Source organism: Macaca thibetana, chromosome 11 (genome assembly GCF_024542745.1).
Source record: "Macaca thibetana thibetana isolate TM-01 chromosome 11, ASM2454274v1, whole genome shotgun sequence".
NCBI classification, from domain to species: domain Eukaryota; kingdom Metazoa; phylum Chordata; class Mammalia; order Primates; family Cercopithecidae; genus Macaca; species Macaca thibetana.
In genome coordinates this window covers 53,244,368-53,261,813 of record NC_065588.1, presented here as the reverse complement: position 1 = coordinate 53,261,813, position 17,446 = coordinate 53,244,368, and the positions used below count along the sequence as shown (strand labels likewise).

The window sequence follows — 17,446 nt, the reverse complement described above, 5'->3', positions numbered from 1 at the left end:
CTTCTTGGCCGCTTGTTTACCTACTCAAGCCTCAGCAATGGGGGATGCCCCTCCCCTAGCCTCGCTGCCACCTTGCAGTTTGATCTCAGACTGCAGTGCTAGCAGTGAGCAAGGCTCCGTAGACATGGGACCCTCTGAGCCAGGCACGGGATATAATCTCCTGGTGTGCCATTTGCTAAGGCCGTTGGAAAAGCGCAGTGTTAGGGTGGGAGTGTCCCGATTTTCCAGGTACCATCTGTCATGGTTTGCCTGTGCTAGGAAAGGGAATTCCCTGATCTCTTGTGCTTCCCAGGTGAGGCGATGCCCCACTCTGCTCTGTGGGCTGCAGCCACTGTCTGACTGGCCCCATCTTCTGGGTCACTCATGCTGGGAGCTGCAGACTGGTGCTGTTCCTATTTGGCCATCTTGGAAGCAGGAGGAATTGTTCTACCCTTTATATACTTTTTAAAAAGCTCTGCCAATTCTCTCCCATTCATCCAACTCCATAGTCCCTTGTTCCGGGAACCATGGGCAAAACTGCTTTACTGCACTAAAGAGTGAAAACAAATTCTGAGTACTAACTTTCACTCCCCCTCTCCATAATAAATCCTTTAAGAAATTTAAATAAGCAGAATGTCTGCTTTCACTTTGTCCCATTGTTACCCTGGTTCTTCCGAGCGCTCAGTTTTACTGCCAAGCTTCTTTTAGACGTCCTTGGTGTCCTTTGATTATGAATCCTTCGCTTTCACATGCTCTGGTGTTCTTTCACCGGGGTCTTTGTTGCCCCACGTTGGGTGCCAGAAATGTTGGGGTTGCCAGACCCAACACCAGGTCATGGGGGTGACAAAGTGTGATGGAGTCAAAGGATTGAGAAAAGACAGTTTGAAAGAGAGAAATGGGACCGGGGGACCATCACGATCATGGAGGCTGCGAAGGCTGTCAGACAGGGATGTTTAAGTCTGTAGATGTTTTTGCTGCCTTTCGTTCAGCTATGCCCTGCCCCCAGAGATGGAGTCTATAGAGGCAGCAAGCCTTGTGGCTGTGGTGGGCTCCATGCAGTTCGAGCTTCCTGGCCGCTTTGTTTCCCTACTCAAGCCTCAGCAACAGTGGACAGCCATCCTCCTGCTGGGCTGCTGCCTCACAGATCAATCTCAGACTGCCGTACTAGCAGTGAGCAAGGCTCCATGGGCGTGGGACATGCTGAACCGGGCATGGGACATGCTGAGCCAGGCATGGGATACAATCTCCTGGTGTTCCATTTGCTAGGACAGTTGGAAAAGTACAGTATTTGAGCAGGAGTGTCCCGTTTTTCCAGATACAGTCTGTCACGCCTTCCCTTGGCTAGGCAAGGGAAATCCCCAGACCCCTTATGCTTCCCAGGTGAGGCAATGCCCCACCCTGCTTCAGCTTGCCCTCCATGGGCTGCACCTACTGTCCCAATGAGATGAACCAGGTACCTAGGTGGAAATGCGGAAATCATCCATCTTCTGCATTGATCACGCTGGGAGCTGCAGACTGGAACTCTTCCTATTCGCCCTTCCCCTCCCTGCTTTCTTCACCTCTGAGGTTGGATTCCACCTGTGGGATCCTGCAATCCTTCTGCCCTGAAAAACTATTATAGCAGGAGGGAACCTGTTCCTGCCCACTCTTCATGGACACAGCATGCGTGTAGTGGGTACAGCAAGGCAGAGAGAAATCAGGAGACTAGGGACGCATTGCCAAGTGATAATATCTTCCTACTGGGCAGGACTTGGGGTGTGCAAAGGTGTGCATGAGTACTGCAAAAGCAGTTCGAAGAGCAGAGAGGTGGGGCCAGAATAAATATGTTGTAGAAAGACGGTCATCAGGGAGGAAATGAGGATTCCTAGCCAAAATGCCTGAGGGCTTCCCTGCCTACCACAGCCCTCTGTGTTCTTAAAGCCTCCTGTGTCAACAGAGGCCAGACTCTGGGTTCCCCCACAGCCTGTCCATGTCTGTCCTCTGCAAAGCCATGTGGCTCTACCTGGCAGTTTTCGTGGGCCTGTACTACCTTCTGCATTGGTACCGGGAGAGGCAGGTGCTGAGCCACCTGAGAGATAAGTATGTGTTCATCACAGGCTGTGACTCTGGCTTCGGGAAACTGCTGGCCAGACAGCTGGACGCACGAGGCTTGCGGGTGCTGGCTGCGTGTCTGACAGAGAAAGGAGCTGAGCAGCTGAGGGGCCAGACTTCAGACAGGCTGGAGATGGTGACCCTGGATGTCACCAAGACAGAGAGTGTTGCTGCAGCTGCCCAGTGGGTGAAGGAACACGTAGGGGAAAGAGGTAACCACCCAGATTTCTCAAGTCTGTCTGTGTCTTCCCTCTGTTTGAAGGGACCACCTCCTGTCTGCTCCCTGGGAAGATTTCTACAGTGTCTTTCCAGGTTGAAGTGACAGTAGCTTTCTAGTATTTCTCACTAATCAGGCTGGCCTGAGCCCCATCTCTTTCCAATCCTTAACCTATCCCGACACTGGAGGTGTATAGTCTTGGGGAGAGTTTGCCCTAATGAGATTTCCTCTCCAGAATTCCTCTCTATCCTCTCCCTCCTGTCTAAGCAGAAGTCATGGATTGTTTGATGCTGAGAGCCTGGGTTAGAGATCTGGAGACTTGCTGGAGCATGGTTGAGAAGGGAGCACGGGGCTGCAAGGGTGCACGGAGGCTGTAGCTGTGCTGGAGCCAAGCTTGTGTTCCCAGCACTTTACCTTGTTCTTGCTAGGGCCTATCAGCATCCGCCAAGAGCTACAACCATCTCCATCTTCAGAGGAGGGTATCAGCATAAAGACTGCTTAAGGAAGGCAGAACTAGTAAGGGATTACTTTTTCTTTCTTTCTTCTTTTCACTACACTAATTCATCTGTCTTATTACAGGGGAAGAAAGAAACATGGATTTATTGTAACAATAAATACAGAATATGATTTTTGTAGAAAATACTGAAAAGAATAAAAATGAAAACAAAAGTTTCCCTGAAATTGTCATCCACATGGAAGTCCTTTTTACAATTATATATATTTAGGATTTTATATTTTGTTCTTAGTTCTCTGGAGAAGATGAACATTTTCTGACCATAATGACCGTTTTTATAAAATTGTATTTAATTATTTAGAGTACTGTATCCTTCCAATAGCCTTACCTATGTAATCCATGCTGAGTGGTTGAATATGAAATTCCTTCCTGCTTTTTATCATCATAAATGTCATCTTGGTGGACTTTTATTGGCCAGCATCTCTGTAAGTGTGAGTATTGATTGGATTCTTAAAACTGAGATGTCTGGGTGGAGGAATCTGCATTTGCATCAGGGCAGGGCCTGTTATTGAGCAGGGGATGGATTCTTATGCCTAGGCCAACCCTTCCAGATCAACAACTGCCACTCCTGCCCGGATTCAAGGGACCCTGTGCTCCTGCCCCCTGGTTCTGTGGGTTGAAAACTCTATTGACTTGAAGTCTTGGGGATTGTGTATTTGCATCTTCCAGAGAGATTTTCCCAGAGCTGAGTGAACTTGGGACTGATGGAAGGATGAAGAGTGGGCTTCTGATGCAGTAGGAGGAGAGGGTGACATTTTCTGGGGCAGAGGGTGGAGTCTGTGTACTGAGTGGGGTGATGCAACCTCGCCTTCTTCCCAAAGCCTGTGCATTGGAATTCCCCAGTGCTTTCTATAAAAATGTTACTGGATATTGATGCAGGATGTTTCAAGACCAGTGCCCTGAGATCAAACACAGGATGTTCTCCAAGTTCCCCCAAGCCTAGGATTTCAGGTCTGTCTTTTTCTGTCTTTCCTCTCTCCCTCACTCTCCCCCTCTCATGTCTCTTATTCCATGAACAGATGGTTGCGGAACACTCACTATATAAACTGTTAGCATACCTGAAAATGCAGGTGAATGTCTGTAACATCGACAGCATTCATGTTTAACTCACCAAACATTGGTCTTCATGTTTCCAGACATGGACAATAGTTCTTTAACATGATTTCATGCAATCCTTACATAGGGATAATAGCTTATTGTCTTTCAGGCAGTGGACTGGGCCCTGAAGAGTAAATGAAGAAAGAACTGGGTTCTGTGGCCCACCAGCTGCTGAATGTCCAGCCCCCACCCCTGCAGATACTGTGGTGCTTGTTTTACCCTCCTTCCCATCCCACACCTGTCATTCTGCCTTCACTTTATTGGGATGTGAGTTGCATCCTAACTGTCCACCTGCACAGGCACAACACAGTGATGCTCTCTCATCTTCCCACTGTCCCAGGACTCTGGGGCCTGGTGAATAATGCTGGCATCTCCTTGCCTGCGGTCCCCAATGAGTTGCTGACCAAGCAGGACTTTGTGACTGTACTGGACGTGAACTTGTTGGGGGTGATCGACGTGACTCTGAGCCTGCTGCCCTTAGTGAGGAAGGCCAGGGGCCGTGTGGTCAATGTCTCCAGTATCTGTGGCCGGGTGTCACTTTTTGGTGGAGGCTATTGCATCTCCAAGTATGGCGTGGAAGCCTTCTCTGACTCCCTCAGGTATGGGTCTGGGACGGGGCCCGCCCTAGTCTTCCTGCTCCTGTGTTTGTGGGGAAGTCTTTTCCAGGGAGTTCCTTGAATCCCAGCCTGTAAGGCCCTTTCATGAGATCCCTCTCTGTCTTCATGTGCGGCACCCTCATCTTCCGCTTTCTGGATTGGGCTGGCCATTCACCGGGAAGCAACTTCCTGAGTGCTGGGTGGCAGGAGGGGCCTCAGGTCAGAGAGTTTCTTGAATGATACCTCTTCCCTGGATGGATCTCCTGGTCAGAAACTGCCAGAGGCAGAATTGGACCTGGACCTTTGGCTTCTGATCCTGCCAAGAGGAACACAGTACTGAGGTGCCCAAGCCCAGGATGGGGAATACTGTGTATCAATGACTAATCCCAGGGAAGGACCCTAAACACTTCTTCCCATTGCACCTTGGTATTGGAGCCACAAAGGCAGGCCAGGCAGTCAGCACTGGATGGAAGAATGCTTTGCACCCTAGAGAAGGAGCAGAGAAAGATCAGTACAACAGTGTGTGTTGGTCCCCTGGCCAGGGAGGCTTTCCCGGCAGCTGACAATGGGCATGTGGCTTGCTCACACCCCTCTCTTGCTGTAGTAGATGGACCCCGACCCCTCCTACCTGGAATGTGAAATACTTGTAAAGCTGGGGCATGCCTTAGTGCCACAGACACACACATGCTCATGCAGATGCAGGAGCACTCACTGAGTCAGAAACAGGGAAAGATATTTCCACAGCAGGAGATGGGTGCCTGGCTTTGGGGCTCTTCCTCTCTAGGGAGAGAAATGCTTCAAGCGCTGAGGCCATTCCTTCGTGGCTCTCTGGAACCCAAAGACAGCATGCAGAAGATGGTCTTTCCCAGCAGAATTCATGTCCAGAGCCCCTTTGACAATGGGTAGAGCATCTGAGTCCACACAACAGACGCTTTAGGCCCTCGTCTAAGTGGACAAAAATTCGTCCTTAATCAACAACAAGGTTTTGTCTGTGACCTGAAACTTGATACCTGAGAGAGGGACAAGAGATATAGAATCAACTGCCAACGCTTATAAGGTTGGTTACCAAGTCAACCTTGCTGGCCATGGTACCCACCTGAGTTGGGGAGAGTCATGGAGATTCTGTCTGAGCTGGGGATTGAGAACTCCACCTGGCAGCCTGGTAAGGAAGGCTGCGAAGGGTTCCTGGATGAAGGAATGCCATCAGCCCAGGCCCAGGGTGAGCATTAGTGACCTGCATGTACTGCAGAGTCCTCTTGTGGTGAAGGTCAAGGCCAGGCCTGGTGGGGGATGCTGGGCAGGTGGGCATAGGTGGGCTCCTTGATGGCCTGTGGGTCCTGAACAGGAGCTGTGCTTTATGCTGTTGGGAGTGGAACCCCCCAAAAAAGGGATTTGCTCCTTGGTCTAATCAGCTTCTAGACACCCACTGACTGCAGGAAGCCCAGTGGCTGAAAGTGGGGAGCCAGACTGAAGACAGATGCTTCTTAGAGGACAGCTGCCATCACCCAGCTCAGAGGCCAGGGAGATTCTTGGGGCAGGAAGAGGAGGGAGGGGACTGAGGACTGGAGAGGAGGCAAAATGTGGGAATTCTGGTGATCCATTGTATATGAAGGACATAGGAGGAGACAGCACTAACATGCTGCCTTGCTTTGGAATTGGTAGGATTTAGAGCTAGTAAGCTCAGGTATGTGAAATATCGAACCCCCATACAAAGGCAGCACCACCATCATCATTATGACCCCTTGATTGCTGGAAATTAAATATTCCAAGCTTTCTATCTCACCCGTTGTCCTCATATGTTGTGCTGTCATAGTTTTACTTTTATTGTTTGTGTTTTACCTTCCATAACCCCTGAAGTCTTTCCCCTCTGCTTCTCTTTCTTGCAGGAGGGAACTCTCCTACTTTGGGGTGAAGGTAGCTATGATTGAGCCTGGCTATTTCAAGACTGCTTTGACCAGTAAGGAGAGATTCTTAAAGAGCTTCCTGGAGATTTGGGACCAGTCCAGTCCAGAAGTCAAGGAGGTCTGCAGCGAGAAGATTCTTGCAGTCTGTGAGTAAACTGTGGACAGTAGGGAGAGAAGCAAACCCTCGTGTGGAATCCCTGGTCTACCGTTGGTGTCTGAAGGTCATTAGAGTTTGATCTCCAGGCTCTCCCTTCCCCACAAAGTGGAGACCTTTAGCCCCATTTCCATGATGGGTGCTGTGTGGTCAACTGGTCATAAAAGCAAGTGTCCAGGCTTCTCAGAACTTGGGACCAGTGTCTATCTGAACCCATCATTATTGAGGAGCAAAGTGAAGCCAGAAAGGGAAGACATTGGTGACTGATAACAAGCTGGCGTGAGAGACAGCTCGTTTTTATGTGTTGAGACTTCTACTGTGGGTGGAGACCATCATTTATGCAGTCCAGATATTCCCGAAGAGAGAAACATGACTTAGTGTGGAACACTTGTTACTTTCCCATGGATGGGCTCCAACTCAGGGAATTTGGATAAAAGAGACTTGGGGCATTGCTTGACTGGGGGTTGTGGGGTGGCATGAGTTTTTAGACCCTTTCCACTCTAAGTTGAATCCAAAGCAGGAGCGGTTACAGGTGGAAATATAAATGGATCATTTCTCATGTTTAACAGATAAGAAATTTGCTGAACAATTGGAACAGAAGTACACACAGGATCTCTCCTTGGTGACCAACTGCATGGAGCATGCGCTGATTGCCTGCCACCCCCGCACTCACTACTCAGCCGGCTGGGATGCTAAGCTTCTCTACCTCCCCATGAGCTACATGCCCACCTTCCTGGTGGATGCCATTATCTACTGGGATTCTGCAAGCCCGGCCAAGGCTCTATGAAGCCAAGCCTCGGGTGCATGGTTGCATGGATTTGGGGTGTGCTATGAGGGGTGGTGTATCCTTGGGAGAGAAATAAAGTGGAGGGAGGGAGATGTCAGGTCAGTAGGGCACCGATCTCACCTCCTTCATTACCTCCTGGCCATGATTCTTCTAGGAGATAATTCTGCTCTCTGGAGATGTTGGTAGGAAAGTTCAAGTTATGCAGCTGAGAAGCAGGGACCAAGTAGGGCTCCTGGGTGCATTGTCACCTTGGGTGTCCACTCCAATGTACAAGTCTCTTGTGCCATCCTTAGGCAACAACTGGGGTGGGTGTGAGCAGGTGGAAGGAGCCTCAGCCTATGCCATTGCCTCCTGCTTCCTTATCAGGCTGTGTGTTAATTCTGGACCAGTCTGGGCCATGGGGTGGAAATGGCCTGGGGGACATGAGAGCACCCCTTCGTTGAAGATCCCTGTACATGGGGTGTTGGAACCTGGAGCGCAACCATTATGCAGCCCTGTAGGCCTCAGTAGTCATCCCAGCAGCAGTGGCTGAGAGGTGGTGGTCTCAGTAGGGACCTGTACAGAGGGCAAATAAACAAGTTTTCTATTTATCTGGAAAGCATGGACTTCCTTTGACTCTTTTGATGTTGAAAAGTTGATAGTTTCACCCATGTGCAGTGATTTGAATGTTCTTATGAAGCTCCTCTTGGATACCAGACACATGAGATTGCAATCCCTCTCTGAGCCTGCGTTCCCTCCTTTGCTCAGTACCTAGAATCACTCCATCCAGAAAACCAGGTCACTGTCAGCATCTCTAGGACTATAAGTCAAAGGCAGAAAAGAGTGAGCAGGATTAGATCTCCTCCTAATATTGGAATTCTCTGCTAGAAGGAGAACAAGATCCCAACGGGGAAGTCTGATCTTAGAGGCAAAGAAAGGGGACAGAGGGAAATGGGGATGGGAACCCCCAAGCTGCTGGGAGGGAGGAATGGAGTGACTTACACAAGCGGATATCACAGTTTTTACACTTTCACTCCTGAAGATGCCCGTTCCCTGGATTTGTATGACCTTGGGGAGCAGTGGCAGGAAGAGGCAGGTGCCTTCCTGAACATCAGGGGATGAGAGGCTGACCTGAGAATGAATTTGAAGAGAGAAGTTGGACTATCCCTGCCCTCTCCCGTCCCTTCTTGCCACCAAGGTGAGGGGCAATTGTTTTCTTTCCAGGAGTTCTGTAGTAGCCTGGGGTCACAGAAACAGACCCAAGGACAAGCCAGCAAGGTGACCTCAACAGCTGTATTGACAGGCAGGCCCCAGATCCCCTCCCTGGGGCAACTGAAGCTTCCTCCCCTCACTTGTGCGCTCTCTGTGGCCCTTGGTGCCCGACCCTCACTTTAAAGTCATTGCATTTTCCCTGTGCCATCCCTCAGGTCCCCCACCATATCCCAACGCACACACTCCTCCAGTGACAGGGAGTGAGAGTTACTGCTGGACTCATCTTTCATATTTTCACTACCTTTTTTGAGCCCCTGCTGTGTGCCGGACAGAAATTCCCTTGAATGACCTGGTCCTCATCCTCAGTGTCTTCAGTTTTCTGATGATGTCACAAGTGTGGACTCAACACAGAAAGCATTAGGGGAAAGTGGAACAGATTTTTGAACTCAGCACAAATTGTAGTTGGGAGGTAACTCCCCAGGTTTCTCGTTTTTCTTTCCTCAGGATAAAAATCTAGGATATGGAGCCTTTAAGAAGCCCCATGTTGTTTAACAAACCAGTGTTTATTGTAGAAGCAGAGACTGAGGTCAGATGTTGCTGGGCCACTGAATTCAAAACACGCAATGAGGGCTGGCATGTTGGCTGATGCCTGTAATCCTAGCACTTTTGCAGGCTGAGGTGGATGGATCACCTGAGCTCAGGAGTTAGGGACCAGCCTGGGCAACATGGTGAAACCTGGTCTCTATTAAAAATACAAAAAAAATTAGCTGAGTGTGTTGGTGTATGCCTGTGGTACAGATACCTGAGAGGCTGAGGTAGGTGGATGGCTTGAGCCTGGGAGATGAAGGTTGCAGTGAGCTGAGATGTGCCACTGCACTCCAACCTGGGTGATAGAGTGAGACCCCATCTCAAAAAAACAAAACAAAGCAAAATGAACAAACAAATGAAACACACACAGTGAGAAGTGTGTGGAGATAAATGTTGGAATAGAAGGTTTCACGGATCATTCTCTCTTCCCCATCTCACACCAGGACACCAAGTTAACAACTATCTCCACATCAAAAAACACCTTCAGAAGAACCAACAGTCAGGTGATAACTCTTTAACCTGGTTTCAACCTCATTGCTGAAAGAGGTACTGTAAAGGTAGAAAAAAGAGTCGTGAATCAGACACTACTGCTCCCCAAACCCTGGCAGTGGAGGCATGGTGCTGAAAGCCTCTCTGGGTGCTGCGGGAGGGAGAACACAGCAATTGTGAGGCACTGAACTCAGTGCTATCCTGTTAGAGCAGAAAGAAAAAACAGACCAAACTCAGCTGATGCCCGTCCATAGAGGGAGGATTTAAACCAGCCCTAGCCACAGGGGAATCACCGATCCTAGCAGTCATGATTTGAGTGCCTACAAACCTCGATACCAAGGGCTGCAATGCTCCATATCCCCCAAGTAAACTTAAATGGCAGTCTAGGCCATAAGAACTGCAACTCATAGGCGAGGCCTAGTGCCACAGGGGAATCTCTGATCACAGCAGACCTGACTTGAGTGCCCGCAAAGCTTGCCACCAAGGACTACAATGCTCTGTGTCTCCAAGTAAACTTGAAAGGCAGTCTAAGCCACAAGGACTGCCCCTCATAGTCTAGGGGTAGTGCAGAACTAGGCCCAGAGGCACTGGATTACAGGGTCAGGTGACCTACTGAGACACAAGCTGGGGCGGCCAAGGGGAATGTTGGCATTACCCCTCCCCTAATCCCAGGCTGTACAGCTTGAGATTCCCAAGGAGACCCCATTCTTCCACTTGAGGAGAGGAGAGGGAAGAAGAGTGGGGAGGATTTCATCATGCATCTTGAATACCAGCTCAGCCACAGCAAGATAGGGCAATGATCAGAGTCAGGAGGCCTCCATTTCAATCCCTAGCTCCCATACGGCATTTCTGGATGGACCCTGGGCCAGAAGGCAACCCAGTGCTTTCAAAGGAAGGACCCAGTGCTGGCAGCATTCAACACCTGCCATCTGAAGAGACCTTGGGCCCCAAATAACCAGCATTGATAGCCAGGTACTACATCAAGAGCCTTGGGTGAGCCTCTGAGACTTGCTGGCTTCAGATGAGACTTGGGACATTCCCAGCCGTGGTGGCTATGGAGAGAGACACCTCCTGTTTGAGATAAGTGGAAGGAAAAGTAAAGGAGACTTTGCCTTGCACGTTAGGTGCCAGCACAACCACAGTGGAGTGGAGCACCAAGTGGACTATTGTGGTTTGTGATTCTGAGACTTGACTCTTGGGTGGTATGTTCTGGACCTGCCCTGGGCCAATTGAGAGCCCATAACATGAATGGTGTGTCCCAGGCCAGGCAGCATTCACCACAAGATGACTTAAGAGACTTTAGGCTTTAAGGGAATATAGATGGGAGTCTAGCAGTACTCCATGTGGCCTGGGGTGGTGGTGGCTATGAGGTCAGGCTCCTCTGCCTTTGGACAAGGAAGAGAGGAGTGGGAAGGATTTGTTGTGTGGTGTGAGTGCCAGCTCAGCTGCAATCCAGTAGAATACCAGGTACATTTCTAAGGTTTTAGACTCTAGCCCTTGATTCCTGCACAGCACTTCTGGAACCACACGGAGACTGGGGGACCAGAAGTCCCACTGTGGGACCTCACTGCTCTAACAGAAGGACACAGGCATAACTATCTTTGCTACCTGCTGATTGTAGATCCCTTGGGCCTTGAGCAAACATAGGCAGTAGCCAGGGACTGGTTACAACAGGCCTTGGGTGAGACCCAGCACTGTGGTGGCTTCAAGTCTGACCCAATGCAGTCATGGTGGTGACACATGGGTGCTTGTGTCACTCCACCCCAAGCTTTCAATATCTCAGAACAAACACACACAGAGTTACTCTGTACATATGGGAGAAAGTAAGGGAAGAGAACAAGGGTCTCTGTGTGATAATCCAGAGAATTCTCTCAGATCTTGTCCCAAACATCAGGGTGGTACCTCTGTGAGGTTCTGCAAGAACCATAATATTACTGGGTGTGGGGTGCCCCCTAGAGCAGATACAGCTTAGATCACAACACTCAAGTCTTTCCAAATATTTGGTAAGCCTTACAAGAAGGATGGCTAACAAATAAGCCCAGAGAGTGAAGACTACAATAAATACATAACTCTTCAATGCCCAGATACCAAAGAACATCTACTAGCATCAACACCATACAGGAAAACACAACCTCTCCAAATGAACTAAATAAGTGACCAGGGACCAATCCTGGAGAAACAGATATGTGACCTCACAGACAGAAAATTTTAAATAGCTGTGTTGAGGAAACTCAAGGAAATTCAAGGTAATGTAGAGAAGAAACCTAGAATTCTATCAGAAAATTCTAACAAAGAGATTGAAATAATTAAAAAGAATCCCCCGGAAATTCTGGAGCTGAAAAATGCAACTAGCATACTCAAGAATGCACCAGAGTCTCTTAACAGCAGAAGTGATAAAGCAGAAGAAAGAATTAGTCAACTTGAAGACAGGCTAGTTGAAAACACATCGAGGAGATAAAAGAAAAAATAATAAAAAACAATGAGGCATGCCTTCGGGATCTAGAAAATAGACTTAAACGGGCAATTCTAAGAGTTATTGGCCTTAATGAGGAGGTAGAGAAAGATAATAGGGGTAGAAAGTTTATTCAAAGGGATAATAACAGAGGACTTCCCAAACCTAGACAAAGATATCAATATGCAAGTACAGGAAGGTAATAGAACACCAAGCAGATTTAACCCAAAGAAGATAATAATCAAACTCCCAAAGGCCAAGGGTAGAGAAAGGACCCTAAAACAGCAAGAGGAAAGAAATGACTAACATACAATGGAGCCCCAATACATCTGGCAGCAGATTTTCACTGGAAACCTTACAGGCCAGGAGACAGTGGCATAACAATTTAAAGTGCTAAAGAAAAAAGCTTTTACCCTATAATACTATAATAGTATATGTGGTGAAAATATCGTTCAAGCATAAAGGAGAAAGAAAGACATTCCTGGACAAACAAAAATTGAGGGAGTTCATCAATACCAGACCTGCTGTACAAGAAATGCTAAAGAGAGTACTTTAGTAAGAAAGAAAAGGACATGAATGAGCAATACATAGTACCTGAAGGTACAAACCTTACTGGTAATAGCAAGTACACAGAAAAACACAGAATATTATAACATTGTAACTGTGGTGTGTAAACTACTCTTATGCTAAGTAGAAAGAGTAAATGATGAATGAATCACAAAAAGTAACTAAAACAACTTTTCAAGACATAGTCAGTACAATAAGCTATAAACAGGAACAATAAAAAGTTAAAAAGTTGGGGAACAAAGTTAAAGTGTAGAGTTTTTATTAATTTTCTTTGTGCTTGTTTGTTTGCTTATGCAAATAGTGTTAAGTTGTTATCAGGTTAAAATAATGGGTTATAAGATAGTATTTGCAAGCCTCATGGTAACCTCAAGCCAAAGAACACAATGGATGCACAAAAAATAAAAAGCAAGAAACTAAGTCATATCTCCAGAGCAGAGTATCTTCACTAGAAAAAGACAAGAAGGAAAGAAAGAAGGGAAAGAAGTTCATAAAACAACCAGAAAACAAATAACAAAATGACAGAAGTCCTTACCCATCAATAACAGCACACAATGTAAATATCCTAAACTGACCAATCAAAAGACATAGACTGGCTGAATGGATGAAAAATCAAGATCCATTGATCTGTTGCCTACAGAAGAAACACTTCACCTATGAAGACAAACATAGACTGAAAATAAAGGGATGGAAAAAGATATTTCTTGCCAATGGAAACCAAAAAGAGCAGGAGTTTTATCTCAGATAAAATAGATTTCAAAGAAGGTCACTATATAATGGTAAAGGGCTCAATTCAGCAAGAGGATAGAAGAATAATTTTAAATATGTAATATATGCACCCAACACAGAAGCACCCAGATATATAAAGGGAATATTATTAGAGCTAAAGAGAGAGATAGGTCCCAATACAATAATAGTTGGAGACTCCAATACTCCACTTTCAGCATTGGACAGAACTTCCAGACAGAAGAATCAACAGGGAAACATCAGAATTAATCTGCACTGTAGGCCAAATGAATCCAATAGATATTTACAGAACATCTCTTCCAATGGCTGCAGAACACACATTCTTTTCCTCAGCACATGGATCATTCTCAAAGATAGACCCCATGTTAGATCACAAAACAAGTCTTAAATCACTGAAAAAATTGAAATAATATCAAGCATCTTCTCTGATCACAATAGAATGAAACTGGAAATAAGAAGAAGAATTTTGGAAACTACACAAATATGTAGAAATTTTAAAATATGCTCCTGAGAGACCAGTGGGTCAATGAAGAAATTAAGAAGAAAATGGAAAAATGTCTAAAAACAAATGATAATGGAAACCCCATATATGAAAACCTATGTGATATAACAAAAGCAGAACTAAGAGGGAAATTTATAGCTATGAGTGCCTACATCAAAAAAAAAAAAAAAAAAAAAAAAAAAAAAAAAAAAAAAAAAAAGAAAGGAAAACTTCAAATGAATAACCTAACAATGTATCTTAAAGAACTAGAAAAGCAAGAGCAAACCGAACTCAAAATTAGTAGAAGAAAAGAAATAAAGATCAGAGCAGAAACAAATGAAATTGAAATTTTAAAAACTATACAAAGGATCAATGAAACAAAAACTTGCTATTTTAAAGTTAAACAAAATTGACAAATCTTTTGTCAGACTAAGCAAAAGTAAAAAAAAAGAAGAATATTCAAATAAATAAAGTCAGAAATGAAAAAGGAGACATTACAACTGGTACTGCAGAAATTCAAAGGATCATTAGTGGCTACTAGGAGCAATTATATGTGAATGAATTGGAAAATCTAGAAGAGACACAAAATTTTGTAGGACACAAAATCAACATACAAAAATCAGTAGTATTTCTATATACCAACAATGAACAACATGAAAAAGAAATTTAAAAAGTAATCCCATTTACAATAGCCACAAATAAAATTGAATACATATGAATTAACTTAATCAAAGAAGTGAAAGATCTCTATAATGAAAACTATAAAACACTGAGGCAAAACATTGAACAGGACACCAAAAAATGGAAAAATAGCCTACATTCATGAATGGGAAGAATCAATACAATATTATTAAAATGGCCATACTACCCAAAGCAATGTACAGATTCAATGAAATCATCATCAAAATACCAACGACATTTTTCACAAACATAGAAAAGCAATCTAGGCTGGTGTTGAGCATCTGTGGCTTTTCCAGGTGCACACTGCAAGCTCTCAGTGGATCTACCATTCTGGGGTCTGGAGGATGATGGCCCTCTTCTCACAGCTCTGCTAGGCAGTGCCCCAGCACCCCACATGTCCCTTCCACACTGTCTTAGCAGAAGTTCTCCATGAGAGACATGCCTCTGCAGCAAACTTCTGCCTGGACATCCAGGTGTTTGCATACATGCTTTGAAATCTAGCCAGAGGTTCCCAAACCCCAATTCTTGACTTCTGTGCACTGGCAGTCTCAACACCATGGTGAAGCTGCCAAGGCTTGAGGCTTGCACCCTCTGAAACCACGGACAAAGCTCTACATTGGCCCCTTTCAGCCATGGCTGGAGCAACTGGGATGCAGGGCACCAAGTCCCTAGGCTGCATACAGCACAGGGACCCTGGACTTGGCCCATGAGATCACTTTTTCCTCCTAGGCCTCTGGCCTATGATGGGAGGGACTTCCATGAAGACCTCTGACATGCCCTGGAGACATTTTCCCCATTATCTTGGAGATTAATATTTGGCTTCTTGTTCCTTGTGCAAATTTCTGTAGCCAGCTTGGATTTTTCCTCAGATAATGAGATTTTCTCTTCTATTGCATTGTCAGCCTGCACATTTTCTGAACTTTTATGATCTTTTTGGCTTTTAAAACTGAATGCTGGGGATCCAAAATGGCCAAATAGGAACAGCTCCAGTCCACAGCTCCCAGCGTGAGTGACGCAGAAGAGGTGATTTCCTCATTTCCCACTGAGGTACCGGGTTCATCTCACTGGGGCGTGTCAGACAGTGGGTCCAGGACTGTGGGTGCAGCCCACCGAGTGAGAACCAAAGCAGGGCAAGGCATCGCCTCACCCGGGAATTGCAAGGGGCCAGGGAATTCCCTTTCCTAGCCAAGGGAAGCCGTGACAGACAGCACTTGGAAAATTGGGTCACTCCCACCCTAATACTGCACTTTTCCAAGGGTTTCAGCAAACGGCACACCAGGAGATTATGTCCTTTGCCTGGTTCAGAGGGTTCCACACCCACGGAGCCTCACTCAATGTGGCAGCGAGGTTGGGGGAGGGGCGCCCGCCATTGCTGAGGCTTGAGTAGGTAAACAAAGCAGCCAGCAAGCTCGAACTGGGTGGAGCCCACCACACCTTAAGGAGGGCTGCCTGCCTCTGTAGACTCCACCTCTGGGGGCAGGGCATAGCCGAACAGAAGGCTGCAGAAACCTCTGCCGATTTAAATGTCCCTGTCTGACAGCTTTGAAGAGAGTAGTGGTTCTCCCAGTACAGAGTGTGAGATCTGAGAACAGACAGACTGCCTCCTAAAGTGGGTCCCTGACCCCTGAGTAGCGTAACTGGGAGGCACCCCCCAGTAGGGACAGACTGACACCTCACATGGCCGGTTACCCCTTTGAGATGAAGCTTCCAGAGGAATGATCTGTCAGCAACATTTGCTGTTCAGCAATATTCGCTATTCTGCAGCCTCTGCTGCTGATACCCAGGCAAACAGGGTCTGCAGTGGACCTCCAGCAAACTCCAACAGACCTGCAGCTGAGGTTCCTGACTGTTACAAGGAAAACTAACAAACAGAAAGGACATCCATACCAAAACCCCATCTGTACATCACCATCATCAAAGACCAAAGGTAAACAAAACCACAAAGATGGGGGAAAAAACAGAGCAGAAAAGCTGAAAATTCTATAAATCAGAGCATCTCTCCCCCTCCAAAGGAACGCAGCTCCTCACCAGCAATGGAACAAAGCTGGGCGGAGAATGACTTTGATGAGTTGAGAGAAGAAGGCTTCAGATGATCAAACTTCTCCGAGCTAAAGGAGGAAGTTCGAACCCATCGCAAAGAAGTTAAAACCTTGAAAAGAGACTAGACAAATGGTTAACTAGAATAACCAGTGTAGAGAAGTCCTTAAATGACCTGATGGAGCTGAAAACCATGGCACATCAACTATGTGATGAATGCACAAGCTTCAGTAACCAATTCGATCAACTGGAAGAAAGGGTATCAGTGATTGAAGATGAAATGAATGAAATGAAGCAAGAAGAGAAGTGTAGAGAAAAAAGAGTAAAAAGAAACGAACAAAGCCTCCAAGAAATATGGGAGTATGTGAAAAGGCCAAATCTACATCTCATTGGTGTACCTGAAAGTGACGGGCAGAATGGAACCAAATTGGAAAACACTGCAGGATATTGTCCAGGAGAACTTCCCCAACCTAGCAAGGCAGGCCAACATTCAAATTCAGGAAATACAGATAACGCCACAAAGATATCTCTCTAGAAGAGCAACTCCAAGACACATAATTGTCAGATTCACCAAAGTCGAAATGAAGGAAAAAAAGGGCAGCCAGAGAGAAAGGTCAGGTTACACACAAAGGGAAGCCCATCAGACTAACAGCAGATCTCTTGGCAGAAATTCTACAAGCCAGAAGAGAGTGTGGGCCAATATTCAACATTCTTAAAGAAAAGAATTTTCAATCCAGAATTTCATATCCAGCCAAATTAAGCTTCATAAATGAAGGAGAAATAAAATCCTGTACAGACACGTAATGCTGAGAGATTTTGTCACAACCAGGCTTGCCTTACAAGAGCTCCTGAAGGAAGCACTAAACATGGAAAGGA

General features: G+C 46.3%; 2 protein-coding genes across 2 annotated transcripts in view; both read left to right on the top strand.

Moving 5' to 3' along the window:
- The first annotated feature begins 921 nt into the window (after window positions 1-921).
- LOC126930416 (retinol dehydrogenase 16-like) lies at window positions 922-7,423 on the top strand. The gene is made up of 4 exons (XM_050747382.1): window positions 922-2,282; window positions 4,240-4,498; window positions 6,382-6,545; window positions 7,123-7,423. The coding sequence occupies exons 1-4, from the start codon at window positions 1,949-1,951 to the stop codon at window positions 7,338-7,340; spliced, it is 975 nt and encodes a 324-aa protein (XP_050603339.1). The 5' UTR covers window positions 922-1,948; the 3' UTR covers window positions 7,341-7,423.
- Window positions 7,424-16,481: 9,058 nt separating this feature from the next.
- Window positions 16,482-17,446, top strand: part of NACA (nascent polypeptide associated complex subunit alpha) — a 224,325-nt gene continuing 223,360 nt past the window's right edge. Inside the window, exon 1 of the mRNA XM_050747236.1 lies at window positions 16,482-16,485. The gene's annotated coding sequence lies outside the window, so the exon portion shown is untranslated. The remainder of the gene's footprint in view (window positions 16,486-17,446) is intronic.